The sequence below is a fragment of the Myotis yumanensis genome, unplaced genomic scaffold, assembly GCF_028538775.1.
Source record: "Myotis yumanensis isolate MYYU_CA2020_CCGP unplaced genomic scaffold, mMyoYum1.0.hap1 SCAF_1, whole genome shotgun sequence".
In the NCBI taxonomy this organism is placed as follows: domain Eukaryota; kingdom Metazoa; phylum Chordata; class Mammalia; order Chiroptera; family Vespertilionidae; genus Myotis; species Myotis yumanensis.
Genome location: NW_027223752.1, coordinates 101,018,455 through 101,037,792, shown reverse-complemented (window position 1 = coordinate 101,037,792; position 19,338 = coordinate 101,018,455). Strand labels below are relative to the sequence as shown.

Sequence of the window (19,338 nt, the reverse complement as noted above, 5' to 3'; positions counted from 1 at the left end):
CAGGCCCAGAGGATGCCCGTCTATGATGTTCCATAGCACCCAGCACTAAAAGTACAACAGCAGTTTGAAGGGCACCAAGTCAAAAGCAAGTCAGAGTTGAAAAAATTTTAAGCAGAGAAACCTATTCTCATTTACAATAACTCAAAATGGAAATTCTTTTCTATCAGGAATATATTCAATAATGTACATTATTCTCTTTTTTACTGAAAATCATGCAAAGTAAAATTTATCATAATTTCTACATGAGGTTCAATGCTATTTGCATCCAAACTATCAATAATAATTTAAACATTATCAGTAGGTGAGGATTGTGTAAAGTGATAGAAAATATATATATTGGGTTTTGCCCCCAGTTACTTCACACAGAGCTCCTAAACCCTTGTAAGTTTCAAGTGTTTTTTGTTCTAATGAGGTGACTCTTAGTGAGCTCTTGGATAGCTGCAAGATAGGGGCTAGTCACCAAAAAGACCAAGCCATGATTAGAAACTTGGAACTTTCTGGGAAGGGGAAAGGTGCTAGAGATTGAGTTAATCAATCACGCCTATCTGAGGAATATCCCAATAGTATGAGGTTCCACCAGCTTCTGAGTTGATGAACACATCTACATGCCAGGAGGGTGGTACACCCCAACTCCATAGGGACAGAAGCCCCTGAGCTCAGGAACCTTCCAGACCTTGCCCTATGCATTACTTCATCTGGTTGTTCATCTGTATCCTTTATATAATAAAGCCTAAGCAACCATTACCACGGAACGACCAGAACAACCAGTTGCTATGATGCACACTGACCACCAGGGGGCAGGCGCTAAATGCAGGAGCTGCCCCCTGGTGGTCAGTGCGCTCCCACAAGGGGAGCAACGCTCAGCCAGAAGCAGGGCTCACGGCTGGCAAGCACAGCAGTGGTGGTGGGAGCCTTTCCCGCCTCCGTGGCAGCGCTAAGAAGCAGCGAGCCGAGGGGTAAGGAGCAAGCAGGCGAGCAGGTCCCGGACTGCGAGAGGGTGCAGGCTGGGCTGAGAGACACCTCACCCCCAGTGCACGATTTTCGTGCACCATGCCTCTAGTTATATAATAAATTGATAAATGTAAATTAGTGTTTCACTGAGTTCTGTAAGCTATTCTGGCAAATGAACAAACCCAAGAAAAGGATCATAGGAACCTCACATTTGTAGCCATGTCAGACAGAAGCTGTGGGTCACCTGAGACCTATTACTTGCAATTGGCATCTGAAGTGGTCAGGGGAGTCTTGTTGGGCTGAACTCTTAACCTGTGGGATCTGCACTAACTCCAGTTAGTTTCAGAATTTAACTGGAAGATACCTAGCTGGTGTTGCAGAGAATTGCCTGGTCTTGTTTTCGAATCCCATTCTGTAATAAAAGGAACTAGGGCTCCTTGGAGAAAGGGCAGATTCTAGGGACTGGACACTGTAAGATGAACCTGGAGCCTCTTGTAGTTCCAAAAGTAAAAAACTGCTAAAATCAACCAAACAAGCCCACACTGATGGGAGTACATCAGAGGAGCCAGATGAAAAAGCTTCAATGGCCAAAGCTAGAACAACATGAGCAACAAAGTACAGCAGTATTGGATTACAACCCAAGGTATGAAGAAATATCCATTGAGTCCACACAGATATGAATAAATGGTTGAGTAAATTACTAAATGGGAGAGAAGAGACAAAGAATGCCAAATAACTTATACAGATACTTCACCCTAAAGGAGGGGAAGCAGAACACAGAGACCTCCTTCCAAAGAGGACAGTATGGAAAGGAGGGGAACAGAGAGTAGTTTCACAGTACAAAAACCTGACAAATGCTACTTCAGCCATTGATCAATACCAACAATCTTAAGTTCACAGTATATACCCATAATATGATATGACAATGGCAATTTACATCAGACACATTGCAATACAGGGAAATTCTACAGCACACCTGACCAGGACTCCTAGAAACTGTTGGTCATCAAAAACAAAGGAAGTCTGAGAAAACATCACAGCCAACAGGAACCTAATGAAACAATCACAAGTGTAATAGGAGATCCTGGAACAAAAAGGATATTAGGGAAAACTAAGAAAACCTGGATAAAGTATAGATTTTAGTTAATAACAATGTATCAATATGGATTCATTAACTAAAATGAATGTAACAAACTAATATAAGATGTTAATAATCATGTAAACAAGATATAAGGTATATTGAAACTACTAGCTCCATAATCTTTCTGTGAGTCTAAAATTACACTAAAAAATAAAGTCCATTAAAATTTAAAAAAAAATAAGATCAACAGATCACAATAGCCAAGAAAGAAAACCCAGAACACATGTACTGCTGGTATATGAAACAGGAAATATTACAAATTTATGTCTAAAGGATGAACTTTTGAATAAGTGATGCCAGGACTACTGGCTGTTCACATTGGGAATTACATTGCTGCCTCGCGTCACATACAAATTATAGTTGGACTAAAATTCCAAATGTGTAAATCCAAGTTTTTAAAATTATTAGAAGAAAAGTTTAGTGATTATCTTCATGAAAAGAAGGGCCATATTAAGCAAAAGAAAAAAAAGCATTAACCATACAGAAAAGATTGATTTGTCTACATAAAAGTTTTCAATTTCTACAAAAGAAATGATACTATTTAAGGAAGAAAAAAAGGACAAATGACTGGCCATAAGAAATGGTGTTCAACCCAAAAGATTAATATACAAAATAAAAATAGAGAAATTCTGAAAAATAAATAAGAAAATGATAAGCCAATAAAAAAATGAGGAAAGGATGTGAATAGTCAATTCACAGAGGAATAAATGGCCATTAAACAAATGGATACCATATTTTCCCTATCTAATTGGTAAAAAATATATATATATATAAAAAATGATAACACAGAATCTTGGCAAGAATGTGGAGAAAGGATCTTTTTTCTTTTTTATTGAATGTTTTGGGATGACATTGGTTAATAAAATTGTGTATTTTTCAGGTATACAATCTGTAGCATTGTATGTTCACCACCCCAAGTCCAGTCTCCTTCCCTCACCATTTATCCCCACTTTAGCCTCCTCCAACTCAGGGGAATGGATCTTTAATGCAGTCCATGGATTAAGTGGTTTAACCACTCTGAAAAACAATTTGACAGCATCTATTAAATGTGCACATCTTTTCTACCAAAATATTAGAAAAGGACCAAAACCAGGGTTTTCATTACCAGTAGTCTGGTTCACTATATTGTGACACTATGGGAAACAATGCATTATTAGCTTAAAAGAATGAGGCAGATATATAGATGTCTGTAGAGGCAGATACATAGATAGATATGTAGACACACACTCCTCCCATGAAATACCTCTACAAGATACATTACTTGGTATAGAAATAAAGTTATAGAACAATCCATAGAGAACAATAGAATCTGTGATTTAAACATAAAGAAAAAAATACATAAAACCATATACTTATGTACATACATAAGTGTCTAATGTACAGAAAATTCTTGAAGAACACCCCTCAAACTGAAACAGAAAAGGAGACTAGGGAAAGGGTGTGTAGTAAGAATCCCTTCCCTTATTAATCTAGGCATCTTTGATGAGAACGTTTTTATGCATTACTTATGGAATTCAAAGTTGTTTTGCTTAGTGAACTAAGCAGAAGGAAGAAGAGGGAGAAATGGTAGGAGTTTTTGTTGACAGCACTTTCCTACATGTGTAGTGTTGCATTGTTAGTCAGGTGACACTCTCCTGCCACAGGGGCATCTGCCCTTGAGTTATGCTCACCATTGCTGTTCCCCCGGAGGACTGATAATGGGAACAACAGCAACGACATTGCTAAGCAACACTGCTTATGGCATACATGACCCCTGACGGCTAAACAGAAACTACAAGGAAACCATCACCAGCTGATGGGTACACCATACCTTGGGCTTCCCTAAATGCAGTGTGACTCTTGGAACAGACACATCTTTCCTGCCTGACTCAAACCTTGTTGAGACGTACAGGTCAAAAATATCACAAAGCCAAGGGTGAGTCACATCAGCATCTTAAATTTGCACCAAGTGAGCCGACTATGTGTGGAAAAGTCCTTTTCAAATTCTAAATCGCCTATGTTCTTTTTCATGACTGACACCCAAACGGCCTCATAAACTATAAATACTCCATTTTAATCACTCCCTAAGTTAATGTAAGCTACACTATTTTGCATTCAATTAAACTAAGGCATTTTTGGTGAATACCAAGGCATAAAACTTAAATTCATTACACAACTATAGTAAATGTCTGATTCATATAAATTTTATCTATAATTCCCCAAGCCACTATGGAAAGTCAAATCATTCATTTTATATAGTACAACATAATGTGGGACTATGTAAAAACTGAAAGAAAGAATTTTCCAGAGAAGCTAGCTACCAAGTTATGTCTTGAAAAAAAAACATTTTTATGTAACTTAAAAATCAAAATCACTTCCTAAGAAAAACTAATCCTCAGTATAAGTCACAGTCAGAAAAAAACCCTTCTTGATGGATAAAAAGGAGACAACACTTGCCCAAATATAAATGTAAATATGCTTTAAATAGCAAAGACAGTATTTGCAAGTAGTACAAATGAAAATGCCAATTAACATAATATGACACAAAATCAAATTTGATTCAGCTTTATAAATATTGTGGTGCCAGTAACCGTCCAGTGTGAGGTAGCTATTTCATACGGTTATAGAATGGTATTAACAGAACCGAATTCAGTCTGTTCAGTGCGACACACAGAACTTTTCTTGTTAGTCACACTCCAAGACACCACTTCTTTTGATGGGTTTTCAAAATACATGGCGTAGCTCCTCAACCCACTCACATTCTGTTTTAAAAGTTCTAGGAAGGGTCCCAGAATCTTTTAAAAGAGCTGATTCTGGGGAATCCCAGGAAAAGACTTCAAAGGGGCATTGACCCCAGCTCCACCCTACTCCCTGAATCAGGGCAGCAGCAGGGCATTTCACACAGACATGTAAGCACGAGTTTTTTCCCTTTCCTGGAAATCTTTATTCTAAGTATCACCAAGTCTTACAACTGATAATAATGTGAAATGTGTCTGTTTGTTTTAATTGAATCCTTTAATGAGATATTTGAATAGTTTTTTAACTCTGGTTACAGAAAGAAAGAAAATGCAAGAATGAGATAGGGATAATGTTTTGTTTCTTAAAGAAAAAAGTGAGAAGTCTGAAGCAAGTACGGCAAAAAGTTTATATCTGTTATTAAATCTGAGTGAAAGTTAATAAGAATATCACTGGACAGCAATCTCCCCCTTATCTGTGGTTTCACTTTCCACAGTCAACCATGGTCCAAAAATATTAAATGGAAAATTCCAGAAATAAGTAATTCACTGTTTTAAATTGCCTGCTGTTCTGAATATCGTAATGAAATCTCGTGCCATCCCTCTCTGTCCTGTTCGGGACCTGAATCACCCCCTGGGCCAGTGTCTCCACAATGTAGATATTCCCCACCCGTTCGTCACTGAGTAGCCGTCTCAGTTCTCAGAGTGACTGCCACAGCCTCACAGAGCTTATGTCCAAGTCACTCTAATTCTATTTAATAATGCCACAGTCACTTAATTTTATTACAGTATATTGCTATAATTGTTCAATTTTTTATTAGTCCTTGTTATTCAACTCTTATTGTGCCTAATTTATAAATTAAACTTTATCACAGGTATGTATGTATAGGAAAAAACAGTACACATAGGGTTTGTTACTATATGCGGTTTCAGGCAGCCACTGGGTCTTGGAACATATCCTCCTCAGGTAAGGGGTGACTGTTGTGTCCACAACACTTTTCTGTATGTTTAAAATACCTAACATTTTTTAAAGAGATGTAAATAAATAACATTATTCCAAGAGAAATTACGAGCGGATCAGCATACGCCATCACTGCCTAGAGGAAGCAGCAGCCAATGCCCTTTGATAACTTTTATCTTGGAAGGCTACACTGATTTTATGCCCCTCATCTTGTTTACAGAACAAGCATGACCTGCTTGCACTTGCTTAAAGCTACGCTGTTTTTCACTGTGAACAGGAAAATTTAAGTAAAGACAGGAGGAAAGTGCCCTTCTTGGGTTCACATACCTGTGTCACTCCCAGGTCCTGTTGACAAGGCTGGCATGATGCAGACTGCAGGCTGGATGCCGCACTCCAAACCAACGTTCTCGGCTCAGAAAGCCGCAGGGAATTCCAGCTCCACAGCCTGCAGCCACGCTGTCTACCAAGATTTATATATCGCACAGTCCGTTTCTACAAAGAAGAGAAACGGTTTAAAATAATAATAAAAACAAAGATTATTCAATTGCAACATTCTGTAACTAACTCATATTCCAACACACTTTAGGATTTTCCAGAATTTTTTCTACATGCTACGTACAAATATTAAGTGTGAGAGTTTTCCATTTTGATGTGACATTTCTAATTAAAAATACGAAAAGTTCTTCATGGATATATCAAGACTCCCTTAAAAGATTTTTACTGTTAGTTTGAGGATGCATAGATGGAGAAAGTAGAGAACCTTTTGTAAGCCAATACCATTCTAAAATTCCTCCCCTCTGTTAATCATAATTCTAAGTTACATTTCTAATGTAGAACAGAGACTATAAATTGTCAACAACTTATAACTAATTATAATTTTTAAAAAGAGCTCATCTTAATATAACAACTGCAGAGTTCTCTAACTTAAGACTGCAAATAACCTTTGATAAAATACTAGAATTGAAGCAAGATGTTATTATAGATTTACAGAAGTGTTCATAAAGTAAGCCTAACAATCCAAGCTAATATACAAAAGTAAATTTGTTTAGTAAAAACTAAGCTTTGGTGTATCTTGAAAAATATCAATTTTCAATAACTATTTTAACTAATGTGTACCCCAAATTAAATAGTATAAAGGTACTACTATATAGTAGCTAAGAGCAATTACTCTAGAGTTTGGCCTAATCTCAAATCCTGGGAGCTCTGTGATCTAGGATAAGTTATTTAATCTTATTAAGTGTTAAACTCCTTGTAGGCAAATGAAGATATCAGCAATTTAAAATTGTTTGATAATTAAATATGATAAGGCACAGAACACAACTGCCACATAGCAAGCAAATAAAAAATGCTGGCTATTATGACTGGAGTTGTCTAATTCAGGTAATGAGATTATAAAATGTAAACATAAAACAGAGAAGCAAGATTAAAATCTACATTGTCCTGACACCTAGAAGGAGACCATGTGTTTTAAATTTAGACCACTGCTGCCTAATAATGGAAAATAGGCTGCATTTACATTTTTTAGAAATCAGAAGAACTAAACAATGTGTTTAAGTTCTTTTTTAATGGATTTTCCCCAGTTCTTTTAAATGCAGTAATTTAAAAGTCCATTTTAACATATATTATTAAAAAAACAACAGATATTGTAAACACCCAAAAACTACCTCACTTCAATTCTAACGCTTTTAAATTGATGATTCATATTACAGAATAACAAATGAGCTTGCCAAATTTCACTGGAAAAAGTCCAAACTGTAAAATTCTATTAAAGCCTTTTAAATTTGCTTTTTAATTATCAAAGTGAATGTTCATAGGAAAAAAGTCACCATCAAATAGACTACATTAGACCAGACTATCTGGTGCAATGACTTGAATTTTGTTTGCTCTTATTACAAAGGTTGACAGAGTCAAAGTATGCATATAAATCCATATGGAGAGGAGTGTTAATTACAAATGAGGGAAATTATTTTAAATACCAAATAAAAATATAAATCACTAAACTAAAAATAAGAAAATAAGAGAGAAAAAGCAAAGTTTCATTAAGGGCCATCACTGAAGCTGTTTCCCCCAATAATTAAAAGGCAACTCTGCTTTGCTTTGTATAAATTATTCTAACAATCAGGACAAAAATTCAACTACATAAAAATGTTCCTAAATGCAAATACAAAGAGAGTAAAAAACAGACCATACATAATTTGAAGAATGCATTTAATTATTCTACTTTTGTTTTGCTGCTGAGAAAAAAAGAGGAGATGGTTAGAATTTGTAATGTATATTCACACACATTTCTACAATTAGGGCAATATATATGTATGTATGTGGGTAGGCAGTTATTATATGTGTCTGTCTGTCTGTAATTTAAGCTCTTTATGCCATGAGAAAAGTTCTAATTTCTATGAAACAAATTGCTTAACTACAGAAATACATATACCATGCAAACTACCACTTTCTTCGTGCCTTAAAAAACTTACAATGTTTCACTTTTATAAACCACAAATACCATATAATAAGGAAACACGCTTATGTCAAACAAACGGTCTATTAATACTAAAACAACCTTACATTCCACATCAAAATAACCTTCTGAGTTGATACTGCTGCTGTACATATATTCCATATGTGAAAAGCCTTAGCATTTCTCACTTTATTTCATAATGAACACTCAAGGTTAAATTTTTCCAAAGTTATATTATTTAAGAAATACATGCTACAAAGTAATTATCTTCTCAGAACATATATAAATATATTAAGAAATAGTTTGATGTAATTCCACCACTAAAATGCTCAATATTTTATAAAAGAAAGCAGAGTTGCTGGTTTTAACTTTCAAACTGAGCTAATCATGTAGTTGTTGTTTTTTGCTCAATCTACTGAAAATGCATTGGAATTTGTAGAACCCAGCCATAATTATCACTGACCATTGTATGGAATCAATTTTCTACAACACAAAAATACCAGCTGTTATAGAATGTCCTGAGAGGGATTACGGAATATTCTTAAATTGAAGTTCAATCCATCTTCCCATAAAAAAGAGAGAGCCAGGAACATAGCGGTATAAAGTGCACCTGAAGCATTTACAATACCCAACAGAACTATTACAACCTTCCTTTAAAAAGGCTTATTTTTGAAATTTCATTATTCCAGTTGTACCTTGCTTCTATATATCACACTGTATCAAGTTCTTTTGGCATCTATCATGTGGAAACAGTGAAATATGTGAATGTCTACAAGCTTACAATGTCCGATTTCTACTGGCCATGGGTACCCTTCAGACTGCTGTGGCACTCATGACATCTAGTGGTCAGTCACAGGAGTGCAAGTGTTTGTAGCAAAATTTTCTGAGTTTTCAGTAAGCAAAGATTATCTTAATTGCACCGTGAAATAGTCATCAGCAAAAAAAAAAAAAAAAAAAAAAAAAATTAAATAGACATACACACATTAAAGAAACACATCCTTTGCTTAAGTGTCTCCTCTACCTGCAATACTCATTATACTAGTACAACAAAACACTACTTTATTTCTGTCACCAGAATGTGGTTTTTAAACATCAAGCAATTCTGTATCATCAGCCATTGCCCTAAAATTCAATTCAATTCTGACATTTTCTACCTGGAATTGGCATCACATCCCACAGGTTACATACTCAGCCATACAACATTGCTCTTGCCCCTTCCCATGTCAATACAACGTCCAGGTTGTCACCATGCTTCTAATCCAGGGGTGGGGAACCTTTTTTCTGCCAAGGGCTATTTGGATATTTATACCATCATTCGCTTAATATAATTCTCTTAATATAAATTTACTAGAGGCTCGGCGCATAAATTTGTGCACTCAGGGGGTCCCTCAGCCCGGCCTGTGCCCTCTCACAGTCTGGGACCTCTCGGGGGGATGACCACCTGCTGGCTTAGGCTCGCTCCCCGGGGGATTGGGCCTAAGCTGGCAGTCAGACATCCCTCTGGCAGCCCGGGAGCCCTCGGGGGATGTCCACTTGCCAGTGGGGAGCAGGCCTAAGCTGCAGTCGGACATCATTAGCGCTGCTGAGGAGGCAGGAGAGGCTCCCACCACCACTGCTGTATGGGCAGCTGGCAGCCTGGCATGTGGCTGAGCAGAGCTCCCCCTGTGGGAGTGCACTGATCACCAGGGGGCAGCTCCTGCATTAAGCGTCTGTCCCCTGGTGGTCAGTGTGTGTCATAGTGACTAGTCATTCCCAGTCATTCTGCTGTTAGGGTCTATTTGCATATTACCATTTTATTATATAGGATAGAGGCCTGGTGCATGGGTGGGGGATGGCTGGTTTCCCCTGAAGGGTGTCCTGGATCAGGGTAGGGGTCCCGCTTGGGTGCCTGGCCAGCCTGGGAGAGGAGCTAAGGGCCATTTTCAGACTGGCCACACCCCCTTGAGGGTGGGGGGTCCCCACTGGAGTGCCTGGCCAGCCTGGGTGAGGGGCTGAGGGCCGTTTTCAGGTTGGCCACACCCCCTTCAGGTAGGGGGGGTCCTGCTGGGTGCCTGGCCAGCCTGGGTGAGTGGCTGATGGCTGTTTGCAAGCTGGCCACAGCCCCTTCAGGGTGGGGATCCCCGCTGGGGTGCCTGGCCAGCCTGGGTGAGTGGCTGATGGCTGTTTGCAGGCTGGCCACAGCCCCTTCAGAGTAGGGGTCTCTGCTGGGGTGCCTGGCTAGTCTGGGTGAGGGACTGATGGCTGTTTGCAGGCTGTCCACGACCCCCAGCCACCCAAGCTCCCAGTGGAGGCTGGCTGGAAGCAGGTATCTGGGATTTATTTATCTTCTATAATTGAAACTTTGTTGCCTTGAGTGGAAGCCACAGCTGGCTAGGGCAGGCGGGAAGCTTGGCTTCCTCCATCACCGAGGCAACTAAGCCTCCTGCTTGCTCCAGCTCCGTGGCTGCCAGCCGCCATCTTGGTTGGGTTAATTTGCATATAGTCACTCTGATTGGCTGGTGGGTGTGGCTTGGACGTGGCAGAGGTGCAATTTGCATATTTCTCTTTTATTAGATTAGCTGTTGCTATGAAAAAGGCTCCTTGTGGTTGCCTTGGCAGGGCAAGACCAAATGATGTCACGGGCGGGCCTTACATGGCCCAGGGGCTGGACGTTACCCACCCCTATATCAATTAACTATAAATGAGAGGTGCCCGAAACCCCTTCCATCCTTAGGGTTGATTACTTTGCTAGAACCACTAAAGAACTCAGGAAAACATTTCCTTAATAGATGACCAGTTTGTTACACTCAGGCATAGCCAGAGGATGAGATCCTTTGAGCAAGGTATTTGGGAAGAGGCCCTCTCTCTCTCTCTGCACCTCCCTACTTTCACAAACCCAGAAGCTCTCTGAATGCTGTCCCTGTGCAATTTAATGGAGATTTCATTACATAAGTGCGACTGATTAATCATTGGCCACTGGCAATTGATTCAATCTCCAGCTCCTCTCCAGTGGGAGTGGAACTGAAAGTTCCAACCTTCTAATCAAGGTTGGTTCCCTGGCAATCAGCCTCCATCCTTAGAGGCTTCCCAAGAGCCACTTCAGTAACATAAACTGAGGTATAGTTGAACAAGCCACCTTAATCACTCTTACCACTTAGGATATTCCAAGCAAATAATAAGAGGAAGAACATAAATTATTTACTTTAAATCACTAGGTTACACACATCTACAAAGTTAATGCAGATGAACAAGAAATCAAGAGTACTAGACCTCATTTCCAAACATATTTCTTCTCCAGTTGGGGGGAACTACTCAAGAATATGAAAACTTTCAACTCACTGTCATCATAAATATTTAATAATTATATTAACACTAGAGACCCAGTGCACAAAAATTTGTGCACTCGGGGGGGTCCCTCAGCCCGGTCTGTGCCCTCTCACAGTCTGGGACCCCTGGGGGGATGTCCACTTGCTGGTTTAGGACCGCTCCCTGGGAAATCGGGCCTAAGCTGGCAGTCAGACATCCCTCTGGCAGCCCAGGAGCCCTCGGGGGATGTCCACTTGCCAGCGGGGAGCAGGCCTAAAGTGCAGTCGGACATCCTTAGCACTACTGAGGAGGCAGGAGAGGCTCCCACCACCACCGTTGTGCTGGCAGCTGGCAGCCTGGCTTGTGGCTAAGCAGAGCTCCCCCTGTGGGAGCGCACTGACCACCAGGGGGCAGCTCCTGCATTGAGCGTCTGACCCCTGGTGATCAGTGGGTGTCATAGTGACCAATCATTCCCAGTCATTCTGCTGTTAGGGTCAGTTTGCATATTACCCTTTTATTATATAGGATAGAGGCCTGGTGCATGCATGGGGGCCGGATGGTTTGCCCTGAAGGGTGTCCCGGATCAGGGTGGGGGTCCCGCTGGGGTGCTTGGCCAACCTGGGTGAGGGGCTGATGGCCGTTTTCAGGCTGGCCACACCCCCTTCAGGGTGGGGGTCCACACTGGGGTGCCTGGCCAGCCTGGGTGAGGGGCTGATGGCTGTTTGAAGGCTGGTCAAGCCCCCCAGTGGGGACCCTCACCCCATGGGGGTGTGGCCAGCCTGGGTGAGGGGCTGAGGGCCTTTTGCAGGCTGGCCACAGCTTCTTCAGGGAGGGAGGTCCCCGCTGGGGTGCCTGGCCAGCCTGAGTGAGGGACTGATGGCCTTTTTCAGGCTGGCCACGGCCACAAGCTGGAAGCAGGTATCTGGGATTTATTTAACTTCTATAATTGAAACTTTGTAGCCTTGAGCAGAGCTCAGGGCCAGCCAGGGCAGGTGGGAAGCTTGGCTTCCTCCATCACCGGGGGCAACGCAAGCCTCCTGCTCGCTCCAGTTCCGTGGCCGCAGCCATCTTTGTGACGGACTGACGGAGTGAGGAGTGATGGTTAATTTGCATATTCCTCTGTTTTAGATGGGATTCTATCATTTCAAGATACCATAACTATACCTAGTAATCCAATTGCAGATTTGTTCACTAGACACAAATACTCTAAGGTGACACTTTCAAAATGCAGTAGAGCAAAGAAATAACACCAACAATAAACTTTTTTACAAATCTAATATTAAATATTTTTAAGCTTGATTTTTACAAATCTAATACTAAGGATTTTTTTAAAAACTGAGACTCATTGATTATATTATCAAGAAGCAAACTAGTATATGTTAACATTATTCAAATCTTCATAAATGATAACTGTAAGAAAATAAAGGAGGCAACATAAAGCTAAGTGGCATAAATCTGCTTATACCAACAATTATCAAAGTGTGATCTGAAGACCCCAGGAGACTCCAAGACCCTCTCAGAGGGTTTCATGAGGCCAAATTATTTTCATTAAAATGTTTTTAAGTTTATTAGTACAGTGGGGCCTTGACTTACGAGTGTCCCGACTAACGAGCTTTTCGAGATATGAGCCATCTCTCGGCCGATTTTTTGCTTTGAGCTGTGAGCTAAAATTCGGGTTACGAGCCAGCTTCAGATACCCCACCACTAGTTAGCGCAGCGAACGTCACAGTGAACGCCACAACATCAGCCCAGTATCACGTGTCTCACTCGTTCACTTTTGACATATGCGTAATTTGAGTTATGAGCTCCGTCACGGAACAAATTAAACTTGTAAGTCAAGGCCCCACTGTATGTTACTATATTAGTGCATTAATTAATAGTGATTAGGATATTGACAATACTTTATTATTTTTTATTAAATTTATTGGGGTGACATTGGTTAATACAGTCATATAAGTTTCAAGTGTACATGTCCATGATAATCTATACATTGCATTGTGTGCTCACCACCCAAAGTCAAATCTTCCATCAACATATATTTGGCACCCTTTACCCTTTACTACCCTGTACCTACTTCCCTCTGGTAGCCACCATACTGTTGTCTGTGTCTGAGTTTCAGATTTATATACCACAAGAGTGAAATCATATGGTTCTTAGCTTTTTCTGACTTATTTCACTTATAATATTTGCAAGGTCTATCTATGTTGTTGCAAGTGGCAGAGCTTCACCTTTTTGTATGGCTGAGTAGTATTTCATAGTATATTTGCACCATATCTTCTTTTTTATTTTTATTTTTCTTTATTGTTGAAAGTATTACAGATGTCCCCTTTTTCTTTCCCACTGACCCCCTCTGCTCCCGCCCCCTCCCCAGGTCTTTCACATGGTCTCATTTATATGTGGAATTTAATGAACAAAATAAACTGACAAAATAGATCCAGAGAAATGGAAGCATGCAAAAGACTGACGAATCTCAGAGGGAAGAGGGCTGGGGTGGGGGGTGGGAGAGATTAACCATAGAACTTATATGCATATATGTTTAAACTATAGCCACACCTTCTTTATCTAATCCACTACTGAAGGGTTGTCCCCATGTCTTGGCCACTGTGAATAATGGTGCAATAAAGAGAGAAGTTAATATATCTTTGCAAATAAATGTTTTTCAGTTTTTCAGGTAGATACCCAGAAGAGGGATTGCTGGGTCATATGGTAACTCTATCCTTAATTTTTTGAGGACCACAATACTGTTTTCCATAGTGGCTGTTCCAGTTTACATTCCCACCAGCAGTGAATGAGGGTTCCTTTTTCTCCACAACCTTTTCAAAACTTATTTCCTAGCTTGTTGATAATAGCCATTCTAAGAGGTGTGAAGTGGTATATCTCATTGTTTTGATTAGCATTTCCCTAATAGCTAGTGAAGATGAACATCTTTTCAGGTATATGTTGGCCGTTTGTATGTCTTCTTGGGAGAGATGGCTGTTTAGGCCCTCTGCCCATTTTATAATTGGATTGTTTGTTTGCTATTGAGTTTTATGAGTTTGTTTTATTTTTTGTTTTTGTTTCTGTTTTTTACAATTCTTTGTATATTTTGGCTACTAACCCCTTGTCAGAGCTGCTATTTACAAGTATCACCTCCATTCAGTTGGTTGCCTTTTTGTTTTGTTGTTAGATTTTTGTTTTGTTTTGCTGTGCAGAAGCTTTTTAGTTTGATACAATGCCATTCATTTATTTTTGCCTTTATTTCCCTTGTCTTTGGGGTCAAATCCATTAAATGTTCTCTACAAGCAAGGTCCATAAGTTTAGTACCTATGTTTCCTTCTATGTAATTTATTGTTTAAGATATGTCTTTTATCCATTTTGAATTTTTGTACATGGGGATAAACTGTAATGTAGTTTAATTCTTTTGCATGTGGCTTTCCAATTTTCCAAGCACCATTTATTGAAGAGACTTTCTTTTCTCCATTGTGTGTTTAAGACTCCTTTATCAAAAATCATTTGCCCATATACATGTGATTTTATTTCTGGACTCTCAATTCTGTCCCAATGATCTGTGTGTCTGTATTTCTGCCAATGCCATGTGGTTTTGATTATCATAACTCTGTAGTATAATTTAAAGTCAGGTCGTGTCATACCTCAGACTTTGTACTTCTCAGGACTGCTTTGGCTATTCAGGGTTTTTTGTGGTTCCATACAAATGACTTTTTTGTTAAGTTTCTTTAAAAAATGATATTGGAATATTGATGGGAATTGCATTAAATCTGTATATTGCTTTAGGTAATATGGCCATTTAAAATTTTTATTTTATTTTTTTGTTAATTCTCACCAGAGGGTATTTTTCCATTGATTTTTAGAGGTGGGAGGGGGAGAGACAGAAAGAGAGAAACATTGATGTCAGAGAGATATAGCGATTGGTTGCCTCCAGCATGCTCCTTGACCAGGACTGGGGATCGAGCCTGCAAACCAGGTACGTACGTGGCCCTTGACCAAAATCGAACCTGAGACACTTCAGTCCACTGGCCGATGCTCTATCTACTGGTTAGAGTGTAATATGGCCATTTTAACTACATTGACTCTTTCAATCCATGAACACAGAATATCTTTCCATTCATTGTCTTATTAAATCTCTATTAATAATGCTTTATAGTTTTCAATTTATAGGTCTTTCACATCCTTTGTTGAGTTTATTCCTAGGTATTGTATGCATTTGGTTGCAATTACAAAATAAATTGTTTTTTCATTTATTTTTCTGAAGTGTCATTGTTGGTATATAGGAAAGCAGTGGATTTTTGTACATTGATTTTGTATACTGCAACTTTACTAATTTGCCTGTTGTTTCTAATAGTTTTATGGTGGAGTCTTTAAGGTTTTCTATATAGAGAAGCATGTCATCTGCAAAAAAAGGTGACATTTGTATTTCCTCCTTCCCAATCTGGATGCCTTTTATTTATTTATTTTGCCTTATTGCTCTGGCTGAAACTTCGAACACTATGTTGAATAAGAGTGATAAGACTGGACATCTTTGTCTTGTTCCTGATCTTAGAGGAAAAGCTTTCAGTTTTTCACCAATGAGTATAATATTAGCTGAGAGTTTGTTGGGCATGGCTTTTATTATGTTGAGGTACCTTCCTTCTATTTTATAGTGTTTTAATCATAAATGGATGTTGTATCTTATCAAATGTTTTTCTGCATCTATTGGTAAGATCATATGACTTTTATCCATTGTTTTGTTAATGTGGTGCGTTACACTGATCCATTCGTGTATGTTGAACCATCCTTGTGCCCCTGAAATAAACCCCACTTGATGGTAATGTGCTTTTGTATTCATTTGTTAGTATTTTGTTTAGGAATTTTGCATCTGTACTCATCAGAGACACTGGTCTATAGTTTTGTGTGTGTGTGTTATCCTTGCCAGGTCTTAGTACAGGGGTGGGCAAACTTGTTGACTCGAGGGCCACAATGGGTTCTTAAACTGGACCGGAGGGCCGGAACAAAAGCATGGATGGAGTGTTTGTGTGAACTAATATAAATTCAAAGTAAACATCATTACATAAAAGTGTACGGTCTTTTTTTTTTTTTTAGTTTTATTCATTTCAAACCGGCTGGACCCGGCCCGCGGGCCGTAGTTTGCCCACGGCTGTCTTAGTATCAGAGTTATATTGGTCTCATAACGTGTTAGGAAGTACTGCCTCTTCTTCAATTTTTTGGAAGACTTTGAGAAGGATAGGTATCAAATCTTTTTGAACCTTTGTAGAATTCACTGGTGAAGGCATCTGGTCCTGGATTTATTTTTTGGGAGATTTTTGATGGCTATTTCAATTTCCTCACTGTTTATCAGTCTATTTAGCTTTTCTAATTCTTCATGATTTAGTTTAGGAAGGTTATATATTTCTAGGAACTTATCCATTTATTCTAGGTTATTGAATTTAGTGGCATGTAGTCCTTCATTGTATTCTAGCTTGATACCTTGTATATCTGTGATGTCTGTGGAGCCTTTTCTTTAATTTCTGGTTTTGTTTATATGGGTCTTTTCTCTTTTTTCCTTAGTGAGTCTACCAAGGGGTTTGTTATTTTATTAATCTTTTTAAAGAACCAGCTCTTTGTTGTATTAATTTTTTATAGTCATTTTGTTCTCTATTTCATTCAATTCACTGTAATTTTTATTTCCCTTCTGCTGACTTTGGATTGCTTTTGTTCTTCTTTTTCTAGTTCTTGGAGATGTAATGTTAGGCTATTTACTTGGGATCGCTTTTTTCTTGAATTAGGCCTGTAATGATGTAAATTTCCCTCTTATTACTGCTTTCCTGCATCACACACATTTTAGTATGCTGTACTGTCATTCATTTTTGTCTCTATACATCTTTTGATCTCACCTTTTATTTTCTGACCCAATCATTTTTAGTAGTGTGTTGTTTAATCTCCACAGATTTGTGGGTTTCTTTACTTCCTTTTTGCAGTTGATTTCTAATTTCAAAGCATCGTGGTCAGAGAATATGCTTAGTTTAATTTCAATCTTCTTGAATTTGTTGATGCTAGTTTTGTGACCAACATATTATCTATTCTTGGAAATGTTCCATGTGCACTGGAGAAGAATGTATAATCTGATGTTCAGGATGAAAGGCTCTGTAAATGTCAATTATGTCCATTTGGTCTACTGTATCATTTAAGACCGATATTTCTTTATTGATTTTCTGTTTGGGTGGCTGTCTAGAGCTATCAATGGAGTATTAAGGTCCACAACTATGACTGATTTTTTTTTGTCAGTTTCTCCCTTTAGTTCTGTGGGTAGTTGCTTTATATACTTTGGTGCTCCCTGATATTAAGAAGTATTATGTCACAAAACCCTAGAGACTCCATCAAAAAGCTACTAGACTTAATACATGAATTTGGCAATGTAGCAGGATACAAAATTAACCCCAAGAAATCTGAGGCATTTCTATACACCAACAGTGAACTTTCAGAAAGGGAGATCAGAAAAACAATCCCATTTACCATCGCACCAAAAAAATTAAGATACCTAGGAATAAACTTAACTAAAGAGGTTAAAGACCTCTACTCAGAAAACTACAGGACGTTGAAAAAAGAGATAGAGGAAGACATAAACAGATGGAAGAACATACCATGTTCTTGGATTGGTAGAATCAACATCATTAAAATGTCCATACTACCCAAAGCAATCTATACATTCAACGCACTTCCCATTAAAATACCAATGGCCTTCTTCAAAGATCTAGAACGAACTCTCCAAAAATTCATCTGGAATAAAAAAAGACCCCGAATAGCTGCAACGATCCTGAGAAAGAACAAAGTAGGTGGGATCTCAATGCCAGATATCAAGCTGTATTACAAAGCCACTGTTCTCAAAACTGCCTGGTACTGGCACAAGAACAGACATATAGATCAGTGGAATAGAATAGAGAGTCCAGAAATTAGCCCGAACCAATATGCTCAATTAATTTTTGACAAAGGAGGCATGAACATACAATGGAGCCAAGATAGTCTCTTCAATAAATGGTGTTGGGAAAATTGGACAGACATATGCAAGAAAATGAAACTAGACCACCAACTTACACCATACACAAGAATAAACTCAAAATGGATAAAGGACTTAAATGTACGACAGGAAACCATAAAAATTCTAGAAGAATACAAAGGCAACAAAATCTCAGACATATGCCAAAACAATTTCTTCACTGATACAGCTCCTAGGGCAGTTGAAACTAAAGAGAAACTGAACAAATGGGACTACATCAAAATAAAAAGCTTCTGCACAGCAAAAGAAACCATCAACAAAACAACAAGAAAACCCACCTCGTGGGAAAACATATTTGCCAACGTCATATCTGATAAGGGCTTAATCTCCAAAATTTATAGGGAACTCATACAACTTAACAAAAAGAAGATAAACAATCCAATCAAAAAATGGGCAAAGGATCTAAATAGACACCTTTCAAAAGAGGACATTCAGAAAGCCAAGAGACATATGAAAACATGCTCAAAGTCACTAATCATCCGAGAGATGCAAATCAAAACAACAATGAGGTACCATCTCACACCTGTCAGAATGGCCAGCATCAACAAATCAACAAACGACAAGTGCTGGAGAGGATGTGGAGAAAAAGGAACACTTGTGCACTGCTGGTGGGAATGCAGACTGGTGCAGCCACTATGGAAGGCAGTATGGAGGTTCCTCAAAAAATTGGAAATGGAACTCCCATTTGACCCTGTGATCCCACTACTAGGAATATATCCCAAGAAACCAGAAACACCTATCAGAAAGGATATATGCACCCAGATGTTCATAGCAGCACAATTCACCATAGCTAAGATCTGGAAA

The 19,338-nt window shown here is 38.9% G+C and overlaps 1 protein-coding gene across 1 annotated transcript in view; it reads right to left on the bottom strand.

The window, feature by feature from the left end:
- The window catches only part of MPP7 (MAGUK p55 scaffold protein 7), a 263,960-nt gene extending 257,740 nt beyond the window's left edge, over positions 1 to 6,220 (bottom strand). Inside the window, exon 1 of the mRNA XM_070428568.1 lies at positions 6,095 to 6,220. Within this exon, the coding sequence (XP_070284669.1) occupies positions 6,095 to 6,131 (37 nt within the window). The 5' untranslated portion in view covers positions 6,132 to 6,220. The remainder of the gene's footprint in view (positions 1 to 6,094) is intronic.
- Between the last annotated feature and the right edge of the window lie 13,118 nt (positions 6,221 to 19,338).